The 26137-nt window shown below is 43.9% G+C and overlaps 4 protein-coding genes across 5 annotated transcripts in view; 1 reads left to right on the top strand and 3 right to left on the bottom strand.

Annotated features, from left to right (window-relative positions):
• dym (dymeclin) overlaps positions 1 to 15507 on the bottom strand; it is a 48528-nt gene extending 33021 nt beyond the window's left edge. Inside the window, exons 1-9 of the mRNA XM_056578145.1 lie at positions 15295 to 15507; positions 12167 to 12415; positions 11372 to 11424; positions 10987 to 11080; positions 10000 to 10136; positions 9282 to 9354; positions 7011 to 7136; positions 6724 to 6866; positions 290 to 472 (exon numbers count right to left, since the gene is read on the bottom strand). Coding sequence (XP_056434120.1) covers positions 290 to 472; positions 6724 to 6866; positions 7011 to 7136; positions 9282 to 9354; positions 10000 to 10136; positions 10987 to 11080; positions 11372 to 11424; positions 12167 to 12306 — 949 coding nt within the window. The 5' untranslated portion in view covers positions 12307 to 12415; positions 15295 to 15507. The remainder of the gene's footprint in view (positions 1 to 289; positions 473 to 6723; positions 6867 to 7010; positions 7137 to 9281; positions 9355 to 9999; positions 10137 to 10986; positions 11081 to 11371; positions 11425 to 12166; positions 12416 to 15294) is intronic.
• Positions 15508 to 16744: 1237 nt separating this feature from the next.
• Positions 16745 to 19862, bottom strand: LOC130372260 (UPF0729 protein C18orf32 homolog). 2 transcript variants are annotated; one of them, XM_056578154.1, is made up of 3 exons: positions 19739 to 19862; positions 17783 to 17999; positions 16745 to 17172 (listed from the first exon to the last, which is right to left on the bottom strand). In XM_056578154.1, the coding sequence occupies exons 2-3, from the start codon at positions 17960 to 17962 to the stop codon at positions 17107 to 17109; spliced, it is 246 nt and encodes an 81-aa protein (XP_056434129.1). In that variant the 5' UTR covers positions 17963 to 17999; positions 19739 to 19862; the 3' UTR covers positions 16745 to 17106. The 2 variants fall into 2 exon arrangements, with proteins under 2 accessions (XP_056434129.1, XP_056434128.1); XM_056578153.1 differs by lacking the exon at positions 19739 to 19862 and adding an exon at positions 19642 to 19665.
• rad1 (RAD1 homolog (S. pombe)) lies at positions 19863 to 22918 on the top strand. Its single transcript, XM_056578152.1, has 7 exons — positions 19863 to 19970; positions 20257 to 20458; positions 20562 to 20670; positions 20911 to 21068; positions 21163 to 21263; positions 21618 to 21716; positions 21861 to 22918. Exons 2-7 carry the CDS (start codon positions 20264 to 20266, stop codon positions 22036 to 22038), a joined length of 840 nt encoding a protein of 279 aa, XP_056434127.1. The 5' UTR covers positions 19863 to 19970; positions 20257 to 20263; the 3' UTR covers positions 22039 to 22918.
• bxdc2 (brix domain containing 2) lies at positions 22726 to 26079 on the bottom strand. The gene is made up of 10 exons (XM_056578151.1): positions 25844 to 26079; positions 25593 to 25704; positions 25409 to 25452; positions 25250 to 25320; positions 25104 to 25153; positions 24913 to 24986; positions 24193 to 24243; positions 23982 to 24083; positions 23648 to 23776; positions 22726 to 23306 (listed from the first exon to the last, which is right to left on the bottom strand). Exons 1-10 carry the CDS (start codon positions 25982 to 25984, stop codon positions 23064 to 23066), a joined length of 1017 nt encoding a protein of 338 aa, XP_056434126.1. The 5' UTR covers positions 25985 to 26079; the 3' UTR covers positions 22726 to 23063.
• Positions 26080 to 26137: the final 58 nt, after the last annotated feature.

Raw genomic sequence — 26137 nt, 5'->3', positions numbered from 1 at the left:
ACACCGGAAGTAGGAAGTTGCTACATTAAGCAATTAAGCCATTAAGATATTTAGGAGATGGACCCATCCTAAACTAAAATGTTACGGGTTAAGGGGATAGGACGTCTTGATGCCTACAAATAGACTGGACATTATGGATTGAATATCCTCCCCATTATGTATGACTGTTATTAAGTATCAATAGTACACTTGGATGACTGTTCAAGTAGCATATAAAAAGTACATACGAGGAGACACAAGAGCACATAGTGTACGAAATGGAGGTCTTGTCCTGGCAGCCTGAGGTTACCTTGGGTGTTTCTGAAGCAGGTGACTGCCTGGCGATAGGGGTTGGGCCAATCGGGGCCGTCCGTCAGATTGGCCAGAACCAGCAGTAGGAGAAGGCTCTGATTGGACAAGGGCAGAGGGTTGGGCTCCTGCTCAACCCCCTTAGCTCCAGACCCGCCCAGCGTGAAGACGCTCCATAGACCGCCTGTGTGTGGAGAGAGGGGCACGTGCAGGGTTTAGTGAGCATGTACACACACACACACACACACACACACACACACACAAAGTGTGTGGAGAGAGAGAGACACATGCATGTTCTAGTGAGCACACGCACACACACACACACACACAGTGTGTGGAGAGAGAGACGCATGCATGTTCTAGTGAGCACACACACACAGTGTGTGGAGAGAGAGACACATGCATGTTCTAGTGAGTGAGCACACACACACACACACACACACACACACACACACACACACACACACACACACACACACACACACACACACACACACACACACACACACACACACACACACACACACACACACACACACACACATTTTAATTTACTGCTGTGTACTTGAATATGATTTACAACGGTGGCACAGTGCGGATAATCAGAGGGATTTATTTGTTTATTACTGTCAACCAAGGTAATTCAAAATTTCTAATTTAAACCTTTCCTCTACATATCCTCCCAGGCAATAATAACGATTGGTGATTCAGTTTGGGATTGAGGAAACAATTTCATTTGAAAGAAGGATTAGCGATTGTCTTTTTTTCTAAACCCAACATTTTAAAGCCATGAAAACCTACTAAAACATAAATAAGCCAGACGCCACAACACTGATAAAAGAAGTGAGGCCTGCTTTTGAATCCACGTGAAATAAGGTGCGTGTCGCCATCTAGAGGCGGGACTAGGAACCGCAGGATATTTCCGGCTTGACTTCCACTGCACAACGTGAAGTGTTTTGGTGTCCTGTTGCGCAGCAGGATCAGATGGAGACCACCGGAGAATTTATTATAGGACAGCGAGGTTGGGGGTGTCTGACTATGAGCACATAGATCGTTTCCTCCGTATCTGCTTTTCAGCAGTTTGCAAAAAGTGTTTGAGCAGATTCCCTTTAGGCAATCGTTTTCACACCACGATAAAATGGGAGATGAGACAATGATAATGATGTGAGACCGATAATTTCACAACATTGATTCTCACAAACAATGCGTCCATGTAATATGTCACAAACTTTATACAAAAGGTATTTTTTCGAGCCTTTTCGACGTGGTCTATCCAACCTTATGTTACATGCAATGCCGTGACCGGTAAAATTCCTTAAGTACTGGTCAAAGGTACTGTTCCTTCCCCCTCAAAGATAACCCCACTAAAAAACAGATGAAAAGAACGAGAACAACGGAGCGCGATAAGAATAATGGACGAATGGTGAGAGAAAGAGAGAGAGGGATTTGGAGGGAGAAGCTGTGACTGGCCTCCACTCATCTAATCACTGGCACCACGGCGGCTAGACCCATAGTGCCAGGAAGCCTTGTCCAACGTGCATGTATGCGCACGCACACTAACTAACACACACACACACACACACACAGAGACCCATGAACCCCCACACACACACCCATGCACGCACGCACACACACACACACAGAGACCCATGAACCCCCCCACACACACACACACACACACACACACACACACACACACACACACACACACACACACACACACACACACACACACACACACACACACACACACACACACACACACACACACACACACACACACACACACACCTTATTTCCCTCAGTGGGTGCTCTTGGTTATCCATCTGGCTTGGTTTCCCCTTGCCTGCCAGTCTGCCTACAGAATGAACCCTATAATGCTACAGTACACTCCCCCCTGATCTGGCCCTGGCCAACTGCCCAGTGGAAACAGAAAAAAGAGGACCGGTAGAGAGGGAGAAGGGCGGAAAGTGTGGGGAAGAGAGGAGGGGAAAGTAGGGCGGGGCTGCGGGTTCAGACGCTGGCATGAAGACGGCGGGCTCGGGAACAAGGGGTCTTGTTTGGGGTCAATGGCTTCCTCTCAAGTTCTTTCCCTTCTGTCGGTCCTGTGTGTGAGCATGCAGATAACTGGTCGGCATGGCAGCCCTGTTGTGATGGGTTTCACAATGTAATCGGGCGTTCAAGAGCACCGGATTCACCGAAATTCATACGAGATCATGCCAATTATTTGACACTACATATATACAAATATGTATATATTTGTATATATGAGAGTTATCAAGAGTTATCCAGAGCTGTTCATTACTCATTCAATGATCAGTTGTTCACTATCATTAGTAGCGATATAATATAGTAGTGAAATAAGGCACAAAATAAAAGAGATTCTTCAAGACAAAAAACTTTTTTGTCAAACAATTGATCCACTGTATTCTTTCTGGGCTTATTGTTTAAAATCCTAAATCACCCGGTTTGAGTCCAACTTGACTTTTATCAGGGAACGTATTTAGCGATGGACTTAAAGCCCCGGTGTTCCTCAGGGCTCCCACGTCGGTCCCCTGCTGTTGTTCCTGAACACCAAAGGAACATCAGTGATCTCCTCTAATGTTTTGTCGCAGCAAAGAAGAAACACTCAATTAATACTCTACTCTTCTATTATTACTCTACTTAATAACACAGGCGCTAATTAACCCAACAAAGAAATGTGCACACCAGCCCTCAAATAGTACAAACATTGGCGGCTTGTCCTAATTATCTTGCATTTTGAACCATAAGTTTGTTTTCAAATGTAATTAGGTCCCGCATTCACCACAGGCTTCAAGTTCTTCCGAATCCGAAAACACGGAAAACTATTTCCCATGGATTTTCTTCATGGATGACTCAGTGCTCGGAGCCAACGCGGGCCCATTAGTCACGCAGCCATGAGCATTACTAATAGTCTGCCTGGGCTGTTCCAGAAGCAACGTATGGTCAGCGATAGTCCCACTGTTCCTCCCCTAATGCGAAACACAGGTTATAAAAAAAGCCTTCATCCTGTCCCTAGTGGGGACAGAATGCTTTCCTAATACTGCATGTGTTTGTGTCAGTCGTTCTAGTCAAAAAACGTATACATTCACGCCACATATTCCCCTCATTAAAAATTAGGCCAGAGAACGAGAGAGAGAACGAGAGAGAGAACGAGAGAGAGAGAGAGAGAGAGAGAGAGAGAGAGAGAGAGAGAGAGAGAGAGAGAGAGAGAGAGAGAGAGAGAACGAGAACGAGAGAGAGAACGAGAGAGAGAGAACGAGAGAGAGAGAACGAGAGAGAGAGAGAGAGAGAGAGAGAGAACGAGAGAACGAGAACGAGAGAACGAGAGAGAGAACGAGAGAGAGAGAACGAGAGAGAGAGAACGAGCGAGGGGGAACGAGCGTGCGAGAGAGAGAACGAGAGATGAGTGTCTGGGTGATAATCCCCTCTGCAGACACTCCCTGGGCCTCAGACGGTAATTTGTGTAAAGGAGACAGAGAGAGAGAGGGAGCGAGAGAGAGAGGGAGCGAGAGAGAGCGAGAGAGAGAGCGAGAGAGAGAGAGAGAGAGAGAGAGGCACCCTACCCACCAGACGCTCAAACACAGAACGGAAACGGGAGAGCCGCTCTGCTTTGTCATCTGGCGAGTGTTGGGTTCCAGGCGAGAGCCGGTCCGTCTGTGAGAACCATGCACACACACACACACACACACACACACACACACACACACACACACACACACACACACACACACACACACACACACACACACACACACACACACACACACACACACACACACACACACACACACACACACGGTGCTACGCGAGTGTGTGTCGTGCGTGCCCAGCGCCCTGGTGAACGGAGCTCCGCCAGACGACACACACACACACGCACGCACGCACGGCTGAGGGGGCGCTGAGCGGTGACAGCTCTGTGGGGGGGGGGGGGGGGGGGGGGGGGGGGAGCAGCGGCAGCAGTACGTAGCACGTAGCGGCGGCAGCCTAGTGTCTGTCACTGGGGAGGGTCGTCTGTCCCACCGTGCTGCTGCTGCTGGGGGGGGGTTTGTTCCCACCGCGCAGCGGGCTGTGATGTCATACCCATGGAGTGAAACTGCAGAGCCATGCACGCACATAATCATGGGAGGAAATGTATTAAATTATATATGTATATAATTGATTTGTGTATGCACGTGCGTACCTGTGTGTGTGTGTGTGTGTGTGTGTGTGTGTGTGTGTGTGTGTGTGTGTGTGTGTGTGTGTGTGTGTGTGTGTGTGTGTGTGTGTGTGTGTGTGTGTGTGTGTGTGTGTGAGAAAGAGGAGGCTGCAGACAAGCAGGCTCTCTGGGATTTACATAGCAGGACAGCACACCATAACTCACTGTCACCATCACAGACAGACAGACGGACCAGCAGACAGACAGACAGGCCGACAGAGAGACAGACAGGCAGACACAGACAAAGAAAGACAGACAGGCCGGCAGAGAAACCGATTGACCAACACAGAGAGAGAGGCTGACTGACTGACGGACTGACTGACTTGGCAGAGAGACAGACAGAGAGCCAAGACATGCTGACAGACAGACCATCAGCCAGCCAGCCCAGCAGGCAGGCAGGCAGACAGACAGGCTGGGTTCCAGAGATGGGTGCACGCACACCGGCTCACCGACACGGCAACTGCCACCCACGGAAAGGTCACCCATGTCAGGGTCGACCCCGTGGGAGTCGACCCGTTCTCACGCTCAAAATAACAACAAATAAACTATTGTTACTCGCGGACGCAAACAGACGTACACACACACACACACACACACACACACACACACACACACACACACACACACACACACACACACACACACACACACACACACACACACACACACACACACACACACACACACACACACACACACACGGGCATGACCTTCCCATGCCGCGCCCCTCTCGCCCCCCCCCCCAACCCCCCCCCCAACCCCACTACTGGGATTAGTTTAGCTGGCACGAGGATCATGTCTTGATCGCCAGATGAGTGTGTGTTTGTTGTCTTTGCTCCGGTGGATGAGAGAGCCAGAGCGAGCAGCAGATGTGTTCACTTAAATCCACCGCCGGCTCACGCATCCCAACCGCACAGCAGCAGCGATTGACTTGTGTCCAATCCGGTGTTGAAGCGCTAATCCCGGCGCAGAAGGATATTAATACATCCCGTTGAACAATGTGTTTGTTCCACGGGGGTATGTTATGCAGCCATGTCTGTAGGTATGCAGCACACGGCCAGTGCGTGTGTTTGCGTTACGTAAGCAAGCTTTGATCCGCTGCTTTGTATCGCCCGGTGCGTTTAAAAATGACACGATTTAAAATCATGCTGAATAAACAGTGCTTGTTGAACCGTGTAAGTTTCCTTTGAACGTTGTACGATTTCATTAAAGAAACACATGAACAGAACATGTTTTCACATAAGCAAAACCACAATCAGTCAGAAGGAATCAGATGGAGAGAAATGTGATTCATTGATCAGAAATAGTTATCGTTTGTGAATAATGTGTTCCCATGTGGAATACTACATGGAACGGTGGGCTTTATAGTTCTTTAGTATTCACACTTTGAATAGGATTTCTTTGCACATTTAACTCTCGTTTCCTTTGAACAAGAGCCATTGCGATCCACACCGAGTCAGTACTGATGACTCTGAAGCCCCAACTCCTCTACATTCGTTACAGCCATTCATACATTGGTATCAGTGTAAGAAAGACCGAGAAAAACAACAAAAGAAAATAAAGAGCCATGAATTCATAACCACCTTGCGTGTGTGTGTGAGTAGAGTGTGTGAGCGCACGTCTGCGTCCGTGCATCCACCAGTGCATGGGCGAGAGTGCCACTACCACAGCTCCTAGGCAACCCCCAGTCGACCCCTGCGCCTCTGTTTCAGAGCTACTTAAAGGCACGCAGCCACTAGCTTAATCTCAATCCGTGTCTTGCCTTTGGAAGAGGAATCCTTTTATTTATCAGTCATCATCATAACTATAAGTCACGTCCTGATTCAGAAAATCAAGCAGAGATTTGTTGAGGGCTCTGCTCTGTGCGTTATATTACAGACCAGTGTTAGATTTGATTCATACGTTTAAGAGACATTAAATGTATTTGGTTGGCTTCAGACAGTGGCAGACCGCGATGTTTAATTCAGCTTGACGTTCAACATTCCCCCTTTTCTGCTTCCTCAATAGCGGATGAGAGACGACTTATTGAAGATTAGTCTTATGTACACATTGGACAATGTCTTTGAGCACCTGGGGTGTTATCCGTGTGTGTGTGTACGTGTATGTGTGTGTATGTGCACGCATGTGTCTGAGTGAATGTGCATGTGTGTATGTGCGTGCGTGCATGCAACTATCCATGCGCGTGCATGTGTCCGTGTGTGCGTGCGTCTCCGTACTTGCCACCCCTGACACCAGGCCGTAGAGCATGCCTCCCTCCTCTCCGTGGGGCTGGAAGATGTGCGTGGCGGGGGGCGGACACTTCTCCTGCCTGATGAAGTTGTAGAGCAGCGTCTTCACCAGCCGGCTGGTCAGGGACAGACTAGAGAGAGAGGAGACGGTACCGTGAAGAGACACGGAACCATCTGGAGTGTGTGTGTGTGTGTGTGTGTGTGTGTGTGTGTGTGTGTGTGTGTGTGTGTGTGTGTGTGTGTGTGTGTGTGTGTGTGTGTGTGTGTCCCCTCACCATCGGCCCTTCATGATGTGCTGGTAGATGATACCGTCCCGTAGGATGTCCTTCTGGAAGAGCTGGTAGGAGAACAGGACTAGCAGCGTGGTCACCGCCTCAAACAGGATGCTGTAGGTGATGTCCCTACACACACATAAACACACAAAACCACACAGCAGAATAACTTTAGTTAAAGTGGGAATCTCTTTCCCTTCAAATTTTGTATCCATATCTACGCCGAAGGTAACACAATGGGGATTGAGCCTCTGGCCCAGTGTTGAAAGCCATTTGCAGCATTATGAATTCAACAAACTGGGTTTCGTTGGTGACGCTGTTTGTATCTCTGGGGAGAATGACCACTTATGGCCAAAGGTGTCGCCAAAGAGAACGAAACGGAAATCCTCGACATTAGGTTGATCAAATTATGACAAATGCCACATGTGGTAGGTTGTTACGAAGGGATTGTTGAAGATTATATATTGTTACCTCTTTCAAAACGTTTCGGTCAATGGTTTCTTTTTAAATGTACATTTCACGTTACGTTGATGAATCGATGGGGATTTAGACAGCCTTGCAAGACGTGTGGTGGGGTAGTGAGGAATGTACGCTCTCTATTTACTCAAACCTTCTGCAACTACACAGAGTGGTTACCCTTGATAACAATATATGGTACTCCAAAAAAAACGTCTAATCCCACATTTCCCATCAACAAAGACTGTCTGGTGTTGTCTGCACTTAGATAACAGCCGGGGTCTGATACCAGAGATAAGAGTGCTAGAGGAGGAGTGGGACCAGAGAGAGATCAAGAGTGTGTGTGTGTGTGTGTGTGTGTGTGTGTGTGTGTGTGTGTGTGTGTGTGTGTGTGTGTGTGTGTGTGTGTGTGTGTGTGTGTGTGTGTGTGTGTGTGTGTGTGTGTGTGTGTGTGTGTGTGTGTAGGAGAGAGAGAGAGACAGAGAGGAACAGAAAATAAACAGACAAGAGAGAAAAACACTTTCCGTACACACTGGCAGACAGAGAGAGAGAGACAAGCACAGCACTGTGACAGGAAAGCAGCAGGGAACATTGAGAATGACAAGGAGGAGGAGGAGGAGGACAAATGGGTGGGTGTCAGACAAAGGGAGAGAAGATGAAGATGTTTTTATGGAAACAGTTTAACATCCTTTTGTTTTATCTCTTGGTGCTTGGCCTGTCCTCAGTGTGCAACAGCCCACCACGGGTCTGTGAGGAGCCCTGGCACTGAGAGATGGAGATGAGCTTCATCTATTTACACACACACACACACACACACACACACACACACACACACACACACACACACACACACACACACACACACCACACACACACACACACACACACACACACACACACACACACACACACACACACACACACACCCCTTGTCTGCGCCCCCCCCCCCTTGGTTTTCTCTCTCTCCCTCTCTCCTTCTGTCTGCTCTCTGTCTTTCATTGATTGCCTGGCTAGCCACAGTGGTACTATAGTCAAGTGCACACACATACACCAACACACATACACACACACGCGTGCAGTGCATGCACTCAGACAAAAAACAAGCCCTTTCCCTGAGCACTCTGAACCAAAACACAACACTCACGCCAAGCAGGCCTCAAGATAAACACACACACACACACACACACACACACACACACACACACACACACACACGTAGGGCACTGAGGACCTACATGAAAACACTAGAGATGGAGAGCAGAGGAGTGGCCAGGTGAGGAGAAATATACAAGAGGGGAAGAGATGAGGGGAGGTGAGAAGAGGTGAGGAGAGGAGTTGAGATGAGAACAGAAACAGAAAGTTTGGGAGGGAGAAGAGAGGAAGAGGAGAGACACAGAGAGGAGAGGAGGAAGAGGTGAGGCGGAGGAAGACAAGGAAAGGAGGAACAGGGGAGGAGAGGAGAGCTAGAGAGACCAAAGGAAGAAGAGGAGACCGAGAGGGGAGGGGTGAAGAGGAGGGGAGAAAGGAGAGGGGAGAGGAGAGGAGACAGGAGAAGAGGAGAGGAGGAAGGAGAGGGGAGAGGAGAGGAGACAGGAGAAGAGGAGAGGAGGAAGGAGAGGGGAGAGGAGAGGGGACAGGAGAAGAGGAGAGGAGGAAGGAGAGGGGAGAGGAGAGGGGACAGGAGAAGAGGAGAGGAGGAAGGAGAGGGGAGAGGAGAGGAGACAGGAGAAGAGGAGAGGAGGAAGGAGAGGGGAGAGGAGAGGAGACAGGAGAAGAGGAGAGGAGGAAGGAGAGGGGAGAGGAGAGGAGCACACTCACAGCAGGGGAACTTCAACGATGAGGTGCACTAGGTTGGACATCAGCTCCTCAAGTAGGTCTTCACCGCCTCCTTCTACAGAGGAGGAGGAGGAGGAGAAGGAGAAGAAGAGTGGATGTGTGGGGGGGGGGGGGGGGGGGTACAGAGAAGAATATCGTTCATCATTAGTCATATCCAGGACACTCATGTTAGCTAGACCCACCATCAATTCTCACTGTCTCTTAATAGGATTGGAACAAATGGCCATTGGCCATCCTTATTTTTTTTTACGAATGATCCTTCATAGAGTCCTATTTCAATCGATCAATGCTATGAATAATCATAGCATTGATCTATTCTGCTATTCATCTACAAGATGTATGAAGACAATGACACCACAGTCATTTCCTATTTGAGTGTGATGGATGCATCATCTCACAGTGGTATTGGAGGATATTAATAATAATTATTAACTATTTTAACATTGTTTCAAGTTGTTCGAGTTGTTAAATCAATTAATCAATTTATGTTGAATCAATTATGTTCTATCCAGGAATTAGCATAATCTTGGTATGCACATTTGACATGAAATAAACTAGACAGTGGACCTCCAGTAACAGCATTTAATCAAAAATCTATATGTGAACAATGAAAGCAAGTACATTTGTATGGCATCGATAATAATATAAGTCATTTTCGGATTATTTCGACCACTTTCGCATGGACTTTGACAGCGCTTACCTCCTGTGGAGTTTGTCGCCCTCTCCTGGTAGGAGAACTGCTGGTGCAGTTCCTCCTCGCTCATCTCTCGGATGAACACTTTGAGCAGACAGCGGATCATGAACAGTGCATTGTGGGCCTGCCAAATGAACAACTGACTGCAGAGGAAAACAACAAACAAACAAAGAGACACATTCATTTAACACTTTTTTTGTGTGCAGTTATATAATATAAATTCTAAATGAGGGGACCCTTCTAACTTCAGTTTGAAACTAGACATTTTTGAGCACCGCTTGATCAAAATAGACAGCTTAAACCACGCAAATATTATATTAAAATAACACATTAACGCTACAGAATATATTAGAAATGTTCATTAAAGTCAGAACACGGTTTCAATACAACAATGATCACTGTGTACATTGGTGCTTAACACAACAATACAACACATTTATCTTCAAAGAGGTTGATTAATGTTCCCCGTTTAAATTATTCTATTCTATTCAACTTCACTAGCCTGTTAATTACCCAAACAACAAACAGGGGGCGCTAAACTACCAAGGCAAAGATGGGATGAGGGCTGCAGAGACAGAGAATCTCCTCTACGTTTCCAAGATAAATCTTGAAAACGATCAAGCTTTTGAAAACGGCAATGTTAATTTTTTACATTATTTAGTCCATGGTTTGAGATCATTGATATTGTTGATAACTGATAACTGTCTTCACCTTCTAATGAGGCGGTAGAGTACATGTTTATGGTCATGTTTAACACAACCGAGTCCTGTGTAGCCCGTCCATGCTGAGAATGGATGCACTTGCAGTATTGTGAAACTCTTTGGACAGGCATAAACCTCAATCTGCTTGAAGGTCCCAAACCGTTTTGGAATAAACAATTATGGCCAGATATATTACAAATGTACGCATATAACTCCTGACCTGTGTGGGAACCAGACAAAGTAAGGAGTTACGCAACTTATCACTCCAAGTCCTAAGTATATTCATACTCACTCTTGGCATTCTGTGGAGATCTTCAACTCTTTGGTTCTACTGAGGAAAACTTTTATTAACGTGCCAAAGTTCCCCGTCCTGGGGTTATTTTCAACTGGAAGAAAAAGAAACAGAACAGGGGTCAGTTTCACAGAGTCACAACCAAAGCTGGCTTGTTGTAATAGCAGCACAAATACACCCTCAAATGAAATACACTGGTGAATTATATTAAGTTCTGTGCGTTATTGAATAGCATCATTGTGTGTTATAAGCCCTACTAAATGCAATACTTACAACAACTAAAACTATAACATATAAAAACAAAACCTTTAAAAAATGTACTCACCGATGCATAATACTACAGAGTTACCAAATAAGGAAAACAATTAAATACAAATTCACGTACTGAGGGTCTTTGCCAGAGGGATGACTGCCTCTTCTAGTATCTTTGAGTCTCCACTGCGAACAAGAGAGCGAGAGAGCGAGAGAGCGAGAGAGCGAGAGCGAGAGCGAGAGAGAGAGAGAGAGAGGGCGAGAGAGGGGGCGAGAGAGGGCGAGTGAGGGCGAGAGAGGGCGAGAGAGAGAGAGAGTTATGTTGATGCGTGTCTTCATGCGCTTACATTCCCAGCAGCCCCAGGAGACATCCTCTAATACAGTATAGCATGTCAATCATGGAACAGCTTCAGTGAACTCGTTCAACCATTCCCACTTGACAAACAATATAACATAAAAGTCTGTCGGATCATGAGCCGATCAGGTGAGTGTTGGGACCATGATGTGAGGTAACACACATGGATGGCTACACAGTAAACGGAAGTAAGAAGAGCCGGTTCTAATGGTTAGTTGGATTAATATTTAACATACCCACTCTGGTTACTGTAAATTATACTGGAGACAGCTCACACCCAGAAGAAGTAGTGAGAACAATGTTTAAAGAAATGTTACACTATCCATTTCTAGCGTGGATGTGTTCCAGCCAACACGCAACATGATTTATCCACAACTATTTTGCCATTCCAATTTTGCATTTGGACAGTTATTGCAAACTAAAAGTTCCAAAGAAAATAGTTGATCAAACTGTGCCAAAGTTACCATCTCTAACCTTTTTTCGTCATTGCAAAGAAAACGGTCCGTATAAATGTTGTCACTCCAACAGTTGTTTTGGATTGGATTTTCCAAATAATAGCCCTGAGGTGTTTACCTGTTTGCGGGACTGATGAAGGTGAAGGAGATGAGCTGGTTCCAGAAGGGCTCGTTCTGCGACACGGACTCGGTGCCCACCAGAGTCCTGAGGCTGGGGTTCTCAGACAGGTCACTGACCTGGCTGGTGTTGGCTCCCATCTCTCCCTCTGTCTCTCTCCCCTCCCCCTGAGACCCCCCCCCCCCCCTGAGTGTCTCTCAGCAGCAAGCACCTCGCCTCACTGCCTCATCAGATGGTGATGAACTGAATCTACAAGTACAACGAAACATATTGTTCAGACAAGTACGAAAGAAGAACACAAAAGAACATCAAACCATCCATTAGAGGACAGTCTCATGGTGATGGTGTTTGACGACCAGGCAGCCAAAGGTTCTGGGGTCGAGCCTCAAAGAGGCACCCCTGAGGAAGATGTTCTTACCCCTACCTGCTCCTTCATGACCTGTATCTGACCTGAGTCAGTCGCTTCAGATAAAAATGTCTGCTGAATAGTAAATGATTCAGTAAATGGTTTGAAACGCACGGTTAAGCCCACGGCATAGGTTTGTATTCAGTCAGGCGCAATTGTCCTGCATAGGAAAAGCACTTTGCACGAAGGAAATGGACTTAGAAAGAAAGACATCTACGTCTAAACAACAGTTAAAGTGCTTTTTCTTTTTGTCTGTGAACAATATCACAATACCAACGCGAAGCAAGTCGTACTTTTCCTCCAACCTGTTAGACTCAAATCTATGCCCTGCTGTTCAGGAAGCAAGCCATGTTGCTTAATGTAGTTCTATGTATAGAAGAAGCATTAGCTTGTTACCTGGGCTGACCTCTTCTGCTTACGTCTTTGATTTGGTTGCTTGATAATTTGAAGAGGGCCGTGTACCGTTACAAATCGAATCAATGCAGTACGATTACTCAACACTTAAATTAGTGTTTCGGTGAAACCCCATCCCCATGATGACCGGAAAAAAAGGATAATACATCTTGGTTTGGTTCATGCATGAGGCCTGCCTATCTCACCTAATGGCGGTATAAGTACAGTAAATATTTTATAGACCATAAAAACCTTACAGCCTCCTGCCCTATTGCACACTGCACACACAAAAAGGTATTAGGCACACACACACACACACACACACACACACAAACACACACACACACACACACACACACACACACACACACACACACACACACACACACACACACACACACACACACACACACACACACACACACACACACGGATCAGAAGTGGGTCGTGGTCGCCTATATTTAACAGAATGGGCTGAGAAGAAGAATTGGGTCTCTCTATTCTCTAATGTACACTGGCCATAACATTCCCTGCTACCTCTGTTACACTTACAAGAGCCAGCCGACATTATTAGCATGTCGATGCCACTTTCCCCACCATTAAGAATGCTGGGGAATATACCCTTTTCACCGAGGTGTCATTGTAGGACCAACACCAGTGTCACTCATGACACGCTATCCGGATCCTGGTACATAAAAATATCAGAACCATAATTAGTGTTATGAGCAACACCAATGTTTGCCCTAAGATTTGAAACCCTGAAAGGTCATCCAAGGTTCAAGATGAACACCTGCCACCAGCCAAATCAGTCAGATTTGACCCTTTGCCAGGTAAAAAAGACCACATTCTGAATGCCCATTTCCAATTTAGAAGTTATTTATTTAATTAATGCACAATTAATGCACATGTCTAACCTTGGATGAAAAAAAACAAATTAAACCCGTAAATCGCCAACTCGGATTAACTCACTTACTGCAAGCATTTTCAGAATGCTAACATTTTCACAACCATACGGAGCTCTGAATCTCCCGAACTCCAGTCAAGATAGAACAGGATAAAATGACCACATATCAGGAGCTTCATCCAGTCTACCTACAGTACAAGGAGGGACATGGATTTTGGAGAACTGTGTGCCTCTTGCCCAAAGGAGGCCTCCTGAACAGTACACATTGGATGGTCCTGTACTGCACAACGTATAGGGGGTTGTTACAGCACTTACTTCGTAATACACATTATACTGGTAGTAATAATACTGTACTACTACACCAAGGTTTTTTTTTAAATTCTGTATTTTTGCATGATTACATGATAGAAGAGGTTTTTAACTTTAATTGTGCATATTGTGTTATATGCACAATTATTTAAGCATGGTTTTTAAACGCAGACCATCATAATGTTAACACGGTATAACAGTCTGTGTTAAATGTTCATTAAGCAACATTTAAAACCACACCAATATTGAAGTATGGCACTATCAGTATAAGCTGTATTATTAAAATACAATTGAAAGCAGCTTTGCTGTCATGTCAAATGTTTTCCAAGTAAACTGTCAGTTTTTGCCCTACTGTGTCATCATGATGCCAGGTCTCTTAACGGGTCAATACCTACTGAGCAGATATTGATCGTTAAGTGATTGCTTCTGCTATGACCGGGGGGCATCAGAATGTCCATCAAGGTATGTGGAAGGGGCTTGCTGGAGCCCTTGTTGGATGATTGAGACGTATGTACTGCTCAGTGGACCTTCACAACAAAAGAGAGGTTTCATTCATGGGAGAGGTTTGAGATAGCAAGCAGGATGTAAACCTGCTTAAACACCACAACGCCACGCCTTTTGCATATAGATCAGCAAAGACGGGTGATAGAATAGCACACTGAAGTGGAGTCACACCCATTCCAATGAGGACTTCATACAGACTAAATACTATACTTTGGTATGCACACAGCAAATAGCCATGTTCGTTTTATAGCCAAGCTGTCTTGTTTCCCCTCCAAACCATCAATACTGTTAATGTAGTTACCGTTTACCATTGAAAACCCTGCGCCTCGTCACGTGGATCACGTATTAAATCAAGTCGTTTATAAATAAGCATACATTTGCGAGCTATTGATGATGTTTCCAATAAAAATGCGCACTGGGAGCGTGTCCTCAGCCAGTGGTGCGTTCAAAACATCCATGCGCTCAGTAAAAGAGTCTTCAGTCATAGACCGCAGTTTCAAGTGATGCAGCCAATGTGCCACTAAAGTCAATCGGGTTAACTTTAGTGGTCTAATATTGGTGTTCAGCACCAAGTACGCCGTTTCATTGCTATCAGCTGACAGCTCAGTTTACCTGTCATATGTTTCTTCTTGGTGTTGTCGTGGCAGCCTTAGCTTTCTTCAGTCCCTCTACGTATCACAAGCCTGCGGGCGGCGATCAATGTCCGATCGATATGCTATTCACCTATAAATATTGAAGAATGATAATCAATTCTGGGCAATATGAGGCAGCTAACTTTGCTTTGGTTACTCCTCTCCACCATATTTCCACGTCGCCACCCCTTGCGTCATGATCACGCAGGGCTTTACGTCAGTGACGTCGCTGATAGAAATATAGCAGTAGATCGGAACACATTCTGTGGCAATAATCTAATAATCGCCTACCACATTCCCACTTAAAGCGACTTTTAAATTATTTTATACATTTTTAAACCGTCCTAACTTTATCTTGTAACAATTCATCTCCAACAATTCATCTAATTCTGCTGTTACCATCGTTTGAGTAAAAACGATATCAAGTGTTAAATGCATCACAATATAAACTATGAAAATGCAAATTGGATACCGTTCTGGTGAAGTTGGACCGGGCTTAAACGGGCCATCGAATTTCGGCTAATTCGGCTTTTTGGATTCTGGAGTTGGATCACTACAGAGAGTGTCAGAGAGACTTTAAGGTTGGCGAAAAATTGCAGAGTCGGCCTGACCCAAAGCAATGGTTATCTTTATTCGGCTCCCCTACTTCGGCCTTGGAAGGCTGATATCTCTCCTCTCCCCTGGTTGTTATGCAGACAGATGCCCTGCCACCCACCCCCCGTGAACTTTGTCTCTGGTTCGGAACTCTTCGTGGTCGTCTCCTCGTCACCAGCATCAGACGGGAGGGACACTGTTGAGACACACACACACACACACACCCACACACACACACACACACACACACACACACACACACACACACACACACACACACACACTCACACACACACACACACACACACACACACACACACACACCAAGACAGATAACACACACACCCCCTGGACTCACCGCCTACTTGTATGCCGTGAGTGATGCGATTCGCCCGTTGGCTGCATCCTCCTCCCGGGGTCTGAGCTGTGACACTTCCCCTCCCCAACACCCTTCCCCCCTCCCACATGTGTTTGTGATGTTTTTGATATGTTGCTTATGTGTTGAGGTGTTTTTGCTAATCCCTACACTGTTCCCCCCTTAAAGGAGCATAGTTTCGGGTATTTACTTTTTTTTCCCTCGTCACCCTCTTGTTTAGCTTTTTATTTTTCCTTTTCTAAAGAGGGCAGCATGTTTCTTATCAAACAAGCGCCTGACAGTCTCTCCGTCCTGTCTCCCCACACTGTCTTTTATGTTTCTTGTACGGAATGTAACTGGTAATTCCGTTGCTCTGTAACATGTGCAATGACAATAAAAGTTATCTATCCATCTATCTATGAAGGTAAGATAATTTTATTTAATATACAAAATATTAATTATACAGCAATTATACAGTTGAAAAAGTGAAGGCATTGAGAGCAACTTATGCATAAAGAAACTTTATTTGGATAATTTTCATAGAAAGCCGTTTTATTTGTTGACACAAATCGGAAGCTGATTTGCAAAAATGACCTGACGGTTTATGGAATGAAAAATGACTTAAATATCACTTCATGAATTTAGGAACAATCATAGGCCTATCTAAAAATGTATTAACATCAAGAGAAGAGTTAAAATAATTACAATAAGACACACAATTATTTTTCAAATATGACTACCGGATCTATGACAATGAAGGTTGCTTTAATAAGTTAATAAATCTTCTGCATTGGGAATTAGTTATTTACAAAAAAAGTACATCTATTTAACATCATGCAGCTGTCAATCCGTCTTCTTGTCTGCTACTGTAGCTGTCCCGTTGGCTGGGGCTTCACCATTACTCTGAGGCTGAAACACGTGAAAAACCAACATTAGTCAAAATGGCTGCCAGACAGGTCGCTTCATTATTCCAGGGGGAATTGTTTCCGTTGCTCTACTCAATATAGCGAATAAAATTAATCTATAGTTTGTATTGCCTTTATATTTGTGTTGAAACACAAATGTATAATTATTGGGCGAAATAGCAAAATAACCATAAATAACGTGCATAGAAAAATGTAGATGCATATAAATAAGCATGTGTATATACAAAAACAAGATAAAGAAGGTAGCAAATGCAAGGCTAAAGATTAACCTGTAGTTTCTCTGCCAAATTTTAGGAACTGTGGATTATACAATTTAGGAAAACATCCGAAACCGTAGATAAATACATGAGTCAGTCAGTCAACAACAGTAAACAACAGGTCAAACTGGCAGCTTGAACGTTATCAACAAGCTACTGAACAACTCAACTAAAAGAATGCCTTTCAAGGTACCTTTACAAAAAACAAGCATGAGACGCAGATCTGAATCTACAGTTGTGTGCCACATTCTGCAGGGCTAATAACCACCAATAACCATAAGTATCAATAACCAAAAGCTCATGACGCTGTCGATTTCCATCAGGATCTGGATTTACCGTGCTGGTTCCATTGCTCATGTCTGCATTCTTGGCATTGTCTAGGGCCGGCTCCTGTACCGCCTTCTTGGTCCAGAACTTGTTTATGAACGGGGCTATGAAGGGGTAGATGATGGGCTCGATGAACCTCTTGTAGACCCACAAGAGGACGGGGATCACAATGCAGGGGATACACACCATGGCTTTGATGAAGGTTGGGATCCAGTCGTAGAAAACCCTGTAAATGAGGGAGAGTTAAGGCGGGCAGATGGAGTGGGGATTATATCAATTAACTATCAAACACAGGTAACAACGTGGTAATATGTCTTATCTACAACATAGCTATCGATGCAATGCATTTGGTAACTGTTACTACAACAGATTTTGAAAAAACTGCTGCAAATACAGTTTTAGCCTCTCTCCACCAGCCAGTTTTTGATATTCTACTCTGCCCCGTACTCAAGGTGCATTATTTTTGTGGCGTCAGCGTGCCTTTTCCCTGAAGGCATATGAGGTATGTGTGGATGTATGGAGCTATGTTTTGGCAGTGGTTGATGTTGATGTCCATGTCCGAGAATGGAGCTTCTCTTACACCTATAACACAACTGTGTGGGGCACACTACATATACAACTTTGCTTGTTATTATAACACTACTTGGAACTCTCAGCCAAAAACACATATTTTAGTTATGTCAACGTTCAAATTCAAGCAAACAAAGGCGGTTCATTTACACTTTTAAGGGTCATAAAGTAGTGGCAATTATATAAATTTGGCAACAAACACACGACATTTCCATTTTGTTTGTATAGTAGTATTTGCAAAGTTAACTGTTAATTTGAGTGAGGGGCCTTTTCAACTGCAACATTGCAAACATTTAATCTGACAGATCACCAATGTTGTCCTGCTCTTACATCAGAAGAAACCTGTCCTACCCGGCCTGCCTGTTCTACAGAACGGCCCAAATACTATGTCACAGGATATGTTAAAAATCTAAAGGTAGGGGAGGCAAATTGCATAAACCAGCCAGGGTAAAACTGGATTTTGAAAGGAATTCCCACCCTTATTCAGGTCACCCTCAGATGCAACTCACCCAAGTAAGTTAATTTGCACTACATCACCATCCAAAGGCTGGATACTTCCCAAATCTATCTCAATCTGACTGGTTTCTTCAAATTGCATACCCTAGCTTTAAATTGTTATGGTCAAATACTAATAAGGAGGAACAATTATAAGAGTACAGTAATTGAGGATATAACCATGTAAATGTTGTTAGCTGCCATTAACAATGCAATTAGACAATGCAATGCCTTTCACTTTATCAAAAGTCTTTCCGTAGACATGGATGGGTTATATGTAAGGCTTTAGACTTGATTAAATGTGAATAGTATGTCACATCGCCTATTGCACGCCATCCTAGAAGGAGCTTGTTTCCTATGCTGTATGATTCCTTCTGGCTTGATGGGGTGTTTACCATCCCTCTAGCCATGGGGTTTACACATATAGATCACATAGCTTCACCATGTGAGGCATGCGTTAGTGATGTGCATATATATCACCTTGAAAAATAATAATAAAAACAATAAAATGTCAAGTGTTTTTAAATTGTTATGGTTCGTCACTGAGGATCCGAATGGCCTCATTATGATAGATAACCTGTCGCGAAGCCATGTCTGCGCATGTGTTGGGTGAAAGCATCACCTGAAAAAGTTCCACCAGTTTATGGCTTAACAGACAACGTCCAAACACATTAAAGCAATACAATGTATCGCTTGTATATCTATCGACGCATTCCCGTTTGATGTCACGACCTAGCAGGGTCTTGTCGACAAGTTCATTGAACTAGCAGGCTGCGAGGCTAACCCAAAGAGCTAACAGTTACCTCGAGTGTAGACCATCGCTGAGCGTGGTCAGCGGTGTTATATTCATGAATGTCCATACGGGACATTCATACGGGAGTTCTTAGCTAGGCTTCTCACCTTTTCGAGAGCCAAGCGCCAATGTTAAGCACTGTCCCACAGTTTAAAATTAGACAAATCGTCGTCTCCGCCTCGGATCATGAATGTAGCATCGGATGCTGCGACAGTGTTTATAGAATAAATTGACGCATGCGCGAACTAGGACTTCCTGACCTAAAAAGCAAACACGGAAGTTGAGTGAAAACACTCAAGGCGCGTTTCTTCAAAATACCAACGCCACAGCAAGTATCAAGTAAGCTTTACGATTAAACAGACAAATACATTGACCTCTATCGGCTACTATTTTAAAAATATTAAATTTAAGCCTAACTCAGTTGGTTCACTTACTTACTATCATACAAACATAAAAGGTGGCGTGGATTCTTCTAAGTACATCAACAACATGTTGATATGTTGATCGGCCTATGGGTTATAAAACGACCGTGGACCAAATGTCACATACTGGGAATGAATGTCCTTTGATTGATGTCATTCCGTTTTTAGAAGTCAATAGTCACAGTTGCTTCTGTTTATTTCAGTGTCGTAATGCCCCTGTCAACGCAGTCCCAAACGGATGATGCCCAATACATTCTGGTGGCTAGTTTGGATAATGCTCGTAACATCTCCAACATATTGAAAGCGATCACCTTCAAAGACCATGCCATCTTCAGTGCTACTCCTAACGGTCTTAAGGTCACCGTGGAAGACTCTAAATGTCTACAAGCCAATGCCTTCATCCAGGTTTGTTTCATTTAATCAGAATTAAATGTAACACTGTTAGCTTACAGTTATTGTTTATGTATTGCCTTTAAGCAAAAATAACTAATTATGTTTCTTTTTCCAGGCTGATATCTTTCAAGAGTTTACCATTAAGGAAGACTCTGTTGGGTTCCAGGTCAATCTGACTGTTCTGTTGGATTGCCTCACAATCTTTGGAGGGAGCACTGTGCCAGGTATATTACACTAAGCATGCTGATTCTATCTGGTTAAAAGTACATTTTATCCAGAATATTAAGTAATAAGAATCTGGATATGTGTTAATGGTTAATGGACTGTGATTTTGCTCGAAAAAATGATTAGTTATTGCTGTACTGAATGCGTTTGAAAACAGGTCAACTCTCAATAGCTACTCTCTAGTAATAGTTTGTCTCTTTCCTTTTAAATTCCATTCCATTTCCCCACATCGTGGACAGGAGTTAGCACAGCCCTACGGATGTGTTACATGGGCTATGGCTACCCACTCACCTTGTTCCTGGAAGAAGGTGGGGTGGTGACCGTCTGTAAGATCAACACACAGGAACCCGAGGAGCCCATTGATTTTGACTTCTGCAGCAGCAATGTCACAAACAAGGTAGACCTTTATAATTTTGTACGTAGGGGGTTCACTCACTCAAATGTAATTTTATAGTAAAGATGCTGTTTGTTTATTTTCCCTCCTATACAAGGTTATCCTCCAGTCTGAGAGCCTAAAGGAGGCCTTCTCTGAGCTGGACATGACCAGTGAGGTGCTACAGATCACCATGTCCCCCAACCAGCCTTACTTCAGGTCGGCATTGTCTGCTTTTTTTATTCCATATCCCACAGTTCAGTCCTTAAACATGTGTTGCAATTGCAAACCACCAGAGTGATGATATGTCTAGTATGTCTATTTTTCTTTAGATTGATCAGTACCTTTGCAAGAGCATGATAACCAAATCAACGTGACATTTTTGACTGATTAATAAACAATTTATTTTATATAGAAGAGATGTGAACTTACGTCTGGTCAGCTATTCTAAATTGATGGAAATGGAAATGAAAGAGAAAACAACATTAGTATTAAGAAACTAAGGAAAAATATTTGTACATTATTAAACCTCAATTCAACTCTTTGTTCCAATTATGTCATTTTTTTCTCCAGGTTGTCCACATTTGGGAACTCGGGAAATGCCCACTATGACTATCCCAAAGACTCTGACATGATGGAGCTCTTCCAGTGCACCAAGACACAGATTAACAGGTTAACTGAGTTATATTCCCAGAATACGTGGACGTCTTCATCACCAAATGTAAAATTATTCCTATCACCTTACAGCTCACTCCGTTTCCTGTCACAACTAAGAAACTATCTAATACACTATCCCCTTTGTCGACGGACGCACAGGTATAAGATGTCCCTGCTGAAGTCGTCCACCAAGGCCCTGGCCTTGTCCTGCAAGGTCTCTGTGAGGACGGACAGCAGGGGCTTCCTGTCCCTGCAGTACCTGGTCAGGAACAACGACGGACAGATATGCTTTGTGGAGTACTACTGCTGTCCAGATGAAGAAGTGGGGGATGACTGATGGAAAAGGGATGCAGGCCATGAGCAGTCACTTTCAAAACACAAGATAGTTTGAGTAAAGCACTACAGGAAGTTTACCAATGAGGCACAGGTTACAGAGTGGTAATGAAGGCCCTAGATGTATTCTACGACCCGTGTCATGAGAGTCTGGGCCAGTGCAGTGCACAATAATGTTCCCACTGTCAACTTAACCCATGTTCACAAATGTTGGTATATCGGCTGAGTGAATGCTTTTTTCACTGAGTTTGTGTTCTGCGCATATACACGGTATATGTAAATATGCCTGTTCATATGTAACATTAGACCGTTGAGGAAGCTATGTTCAAACATTTCAGTATTGCAGTCAATTAAACATTTTACTAATAAAACTAAGATCTTTAGTTTGAGTAATTTCTTATTTCATATTTGTACTAGACAAGAATTTTTCTATACAGACTTATGTATTAAAAAGGACCCATAATTTACAACTAGCTTAAGTGTAATTAGCCATTACAAGCTTTTTAAATTCCCACTGGTCTAGTGACGTCACACAAGGTGGTAGTATTGGACAAATACCAGCAGTCACATACAACTTATCTACTATTTCTCTCAAGGTGAAAATACCTTAAAATTAGAATTTACAGGGGCACCCATTTCCACCTACCAAAGCATCTTGTTTTTTCCTGGTTTATATATATTAAACCCAAAACAATTCCAACAGAATGAAGGTGTTTCTAAACATTTGGAATTTGTAAAATGATGTAGGATTTATTACAGAAAAAGGTTCCAGATAAAATAAAATCTGTTTTATACGGCTTTGTCCTTGCAGACGTTTCGGAAGTTGGATTACATACAGTTGGTGTACATAATAGTGACATACAAGAACCAAATAAAAACACATTTGAAGTCCCCAGTTGGGATAGCAAAATCCTCTTAATCGCACTGAAACAGCAATAAAAATTGCAACACGACAATACTTCTGAATCTTTTACAGTTCAAACCCTGCTCTGTCATGCCCGCCCATCCAGCAGGACACACCGTCTGGTCCTAGCTCCTCATCTGCATGCGTCTCCTCTTGAAGGGCTTGGGCTTCCTCTTATGGGGTTCCTGGCCCGGCTCCACCTCCTGGATGTGGACGGGCTTCTCCTGCCCCGGCGTGGCGAACACGTCCGCCGTCACGTCCTTGGTGGCCACCTCCTTGTTCTCGAACCGCTTCATCTTCTGGATCTCCTTCAGCATCTGCTTCTCGCGCAGCTTGGCCGTGCTGGCCTGTCGCAGCTCCCGCCGGTGCTGTAGGGGGGGGTGGGAGAACGGGCGCACGTTGAGCAAATCGTTTTCCCGACTCCCAGCGCAACGTCACAGAGCCAGCGACTGTTTACAGCTTTCCATCGGGATGTCAGGTTTACAACGACATGGATGTTTGTTGTAGCTTGACACCACGTTGTAAAGATGTACGCAATGCATGAGCTGATGTTAAGTTTACAACACGACTGTCCTGAAGTTTTACAAAATGTACATGATTCAACATAGAAAAACATTGACATTGTCACGTTTCCAACAATGTAAATTATTTGTTGTACATTTTCCAAAATGGGTATTCCAAGGTGCTTGTCACTAACTGAGATCCCTACCATGTTGGGAGACTGGAAGTGGGGATTCTCAAAGAGGGTTGGACCCCCGAAGCTCCCCTGGAAGATCTTGATGATGTTGAGCACGAAGCGAGGCCCAATCTCCACCAGAGAGCCGTCCTCTTCAATAATCTAGGGCACAGAGCAACGGGAGGAGTGAGGCCTTTGACATTGGGGATCGAACTCCACCCCTTTCTGCTCAGAGCCAAACACCCTCTTCACTACAGTACCCATCATCACTTTAACTAAAATAAAATGTTTTAATGAATTGTTGTAATGGAAGTATTGATGTTCTGCATGATTATTCTTATTTCTAAATACAGCAATGTAGTCTCACCTGGTAGTTTCTGAACCAGATCCGGTTGTCTGCAATGCTGAATGTGAAGACATGGTCCACAAACGGTTGACTTTTGGGGTGATAATGTGGTGTGGCAAATGTCTAAAACAGAAAACATAGTTATTTATGATAGTTTATTCCATATCCCATATCCAGATTTACTGCAGGTAATAGAGATCTCAACTGACAAATGACATAGTAGTAAACCTACCTGGGTGAACAACTCCTTCAGTAAAGCAAGGTGAGGTTCTTTGTCGAATTTCTGTGAATAAAAAGGAAATATACCATTAATTAGTCAGCATAGCATTCCAAAAAAATGAAACTACAAGTTACTCACAAGAATGACTTGACTGAATCTAATGCACCAAGGACATGAGTATATGTCAATATCTAGCCCGACCACAAATATTAACTCAGGTCAGGAGTTTTGATTCCCAACTGATGGGTCCTGGATTCCTTCCTAATGTCTGCATAACTAACTAAGTCACATTCCCATCCTTTGCTTCTTAATGACGTTATGTCCAACTTGAAATATTCTCTGAGGAAAACATCGGCATAATGACTGCGGTGGAATCTGCAGCCTCTTCCCTTACCCCAACCACCCCTTTTCCTCCTTACTCTCCTAAAAACACCTCTCTTACGCACTTACATGTTGTCGGGTCCTTGCACAAAATAAATAAATAGTACTTGGCATTGTTTAGCATCTAATCCTAGTTATCTTTGTTGTATACGGGGGATTGATTAACCAACAATAAGTGCTTGGCACTTGTGTACCAACAGCGATATATTGTTGTTTCACTTGCTTCTAAAAAAAAGACACATTTCAAATTGCTTTGGATAAAAGCGTCAGCTAAATGCCCTAAATGTAAGTAACCTAGTAGATGGATTCAAATATAGAACCAAGTAAGCTTTAAGCAAACATTGTACTTACAGGATCGAAGGACAGCAGTGGCCTGGACCCTTTGAGGCAGTTTCCCGTCATTTTCAGTTCAGCCAGTGTGTGTACTGTGTAACAGATGATACGGTAAACAGGAATTCAAACCCTTCAATGGTGTAACATTTACTTTGAAATAAGGCTTCAGACGCATTGACAAGCATGTAATATACAATATGAATACTCACTATTTTGTACAAGAAACTTTACGGATGGTCCATGGGGGCTGTTTGACATCCTGTGATGAAGAGGAATGTGTATTTTAGTCAATCCAACACAACCATGTAGTAGTAGACAATTAAGAGCATAATAAAAGCAAATGGGAAAAACTTACCACATGTAAAGATCCTGTTTCTTCTTTGCCTCAAAATAGAGACATTTGTTGCAGTTTTTTATTTCACACACCTGTGGGAACATATAGCAAACAGTTGGATGACTAAAATCATGACATCTGCTCTTTAAAATGCCAAGGAGTAAAGTCAAGCAGACCCACCTCATTTATGACGAAGAGTTTGTCCTTTCTGTCCATTTTTGTATCTGAAGAGAACGCATACATAATCAGCAGCTGATGCTTATCCAAACTATGTCATCTACAAATTAGATGATGATAATGAATGTACTGTGACAATATTGCATTTTCAAAGTGTCTAGAGGCCAAACGCATACAGGACACCAACCTGCTTTGGAGTGAGGCATCATGGTCCTTAAATCGTTCATTAGATGCCTCGTTCGGAAGTTGACGCCTCTTGAAGAGAAAATTAGGACTCTTTCTTTGTTTTTCCATTTACCCTAATGAAGAAAGTGAAACAGTTTACGGTCAAGCCGAAATCCACCATTTTTTTAATCATTTGTATTGGGTTTATTCTAATCTAACTGCATAGGCTTGTGACTCAGCCAACACTTGGTCAAATGAATCAAGCCAATTTACCATAGAAACTGGTGCTGGGACCACGATCTCCTGTTGTGCCGTTGAATCTATAGCATCGAGGCCCTCTTCCAACATTAATCTGGCCTGTTTCGCCTTTTTCTCCGCCGCGCTATTTCCTCGACGTTTTCTCTTGGTTGGCATGTTTGCAAATGTGAGCGACAACACAGGCTAGTGCTAGCGCAGGAAAAACGCACGTGAATAATGTGGATAAGATACTAAAAAGAAGAACAAGAACAAGAAAAAAAGAACGCCTCCTAGTGAACAGGAGGGGTATCACGCTTCACTGTGTGCCAG

The sequence above is a fragment of the Gadus chalcogrammus genome, chromosome 19 (assembly GCF_026213295.1).
Source record: "Gadus chalcogrammus isolate NIFS_2021 chromosome 19, NIFS_Gcha_1.0, whole genome shotgun sequence".
Lineage (NCBI taxonomy): Eukaryota > Metazoa > Chordata > Actinopteri > Gadiformes > Gadidae > Gadus > Gadus chalcogrammus.
The sequence above is the reverse complement of the archived record's forward strand: the minus strand, read 5'-3'. Positions and strand labels throughout refer to the sequence as shown.

Bases quoted from the DNA above. Each gene is read 5' to 3' on its own strand.
- rad1 (XM_056578152.1), top strand. From the start codon at position 20,264: ATGCCCCTGTCAACGCAGTCCCAAACGGATGATGCCCAATACATTCTG. The intron at 21,264-21,617 runs GTCGGCATTGTC...TTTTTTCTCCAG, and splicing joins CCCAACCAGCCTTACTTCAG to GTTGTCCACATTTGGGAACT. The intron at 21,717-21,860 runs GTTAACTGAGTT...ACGGACGCACAG, and splicing joins ACCAAGACACAGATTAACAG to GTATAAGATGTCCCTGCTGA.
- bxdc2 (XM_056578151.1), bottom strand. From the start codon at position 25,984: ATGCCAACCAAGAGAAAACGTCGAGGAAATAGCGCGGCGGAGAAAAAG. The intron at 25,154-25,249 runs GTAAGTTTTTCC...TCTTCATCACAG, and splicing joins AAACAGGATCTTTACATGTG to GATGTCAAACAGCCCCCATG. The intron at 24,244-24,912 runs GTAAGTACAATG...TTTTATTCACAG, and splicing joins CACTGCTGTCCTTCGATCCT to AAATTCGACAAAGAACCTCA.
- LOC130372260 (XM_056578154.1), bottom strand. From the start codon at position 17,962: ATGGTGTGTATCCCCTGCATTGTGATCCCCGTCCTCTTGTGGGTCTAC. The intron at 17,173-17,782 runs GTAAATCCAGAT...CACGTGTTTCAG, and splicing joins TGAGCAATGGAACCAGCACG to CCTCAGAGTAATGGTGAAGC.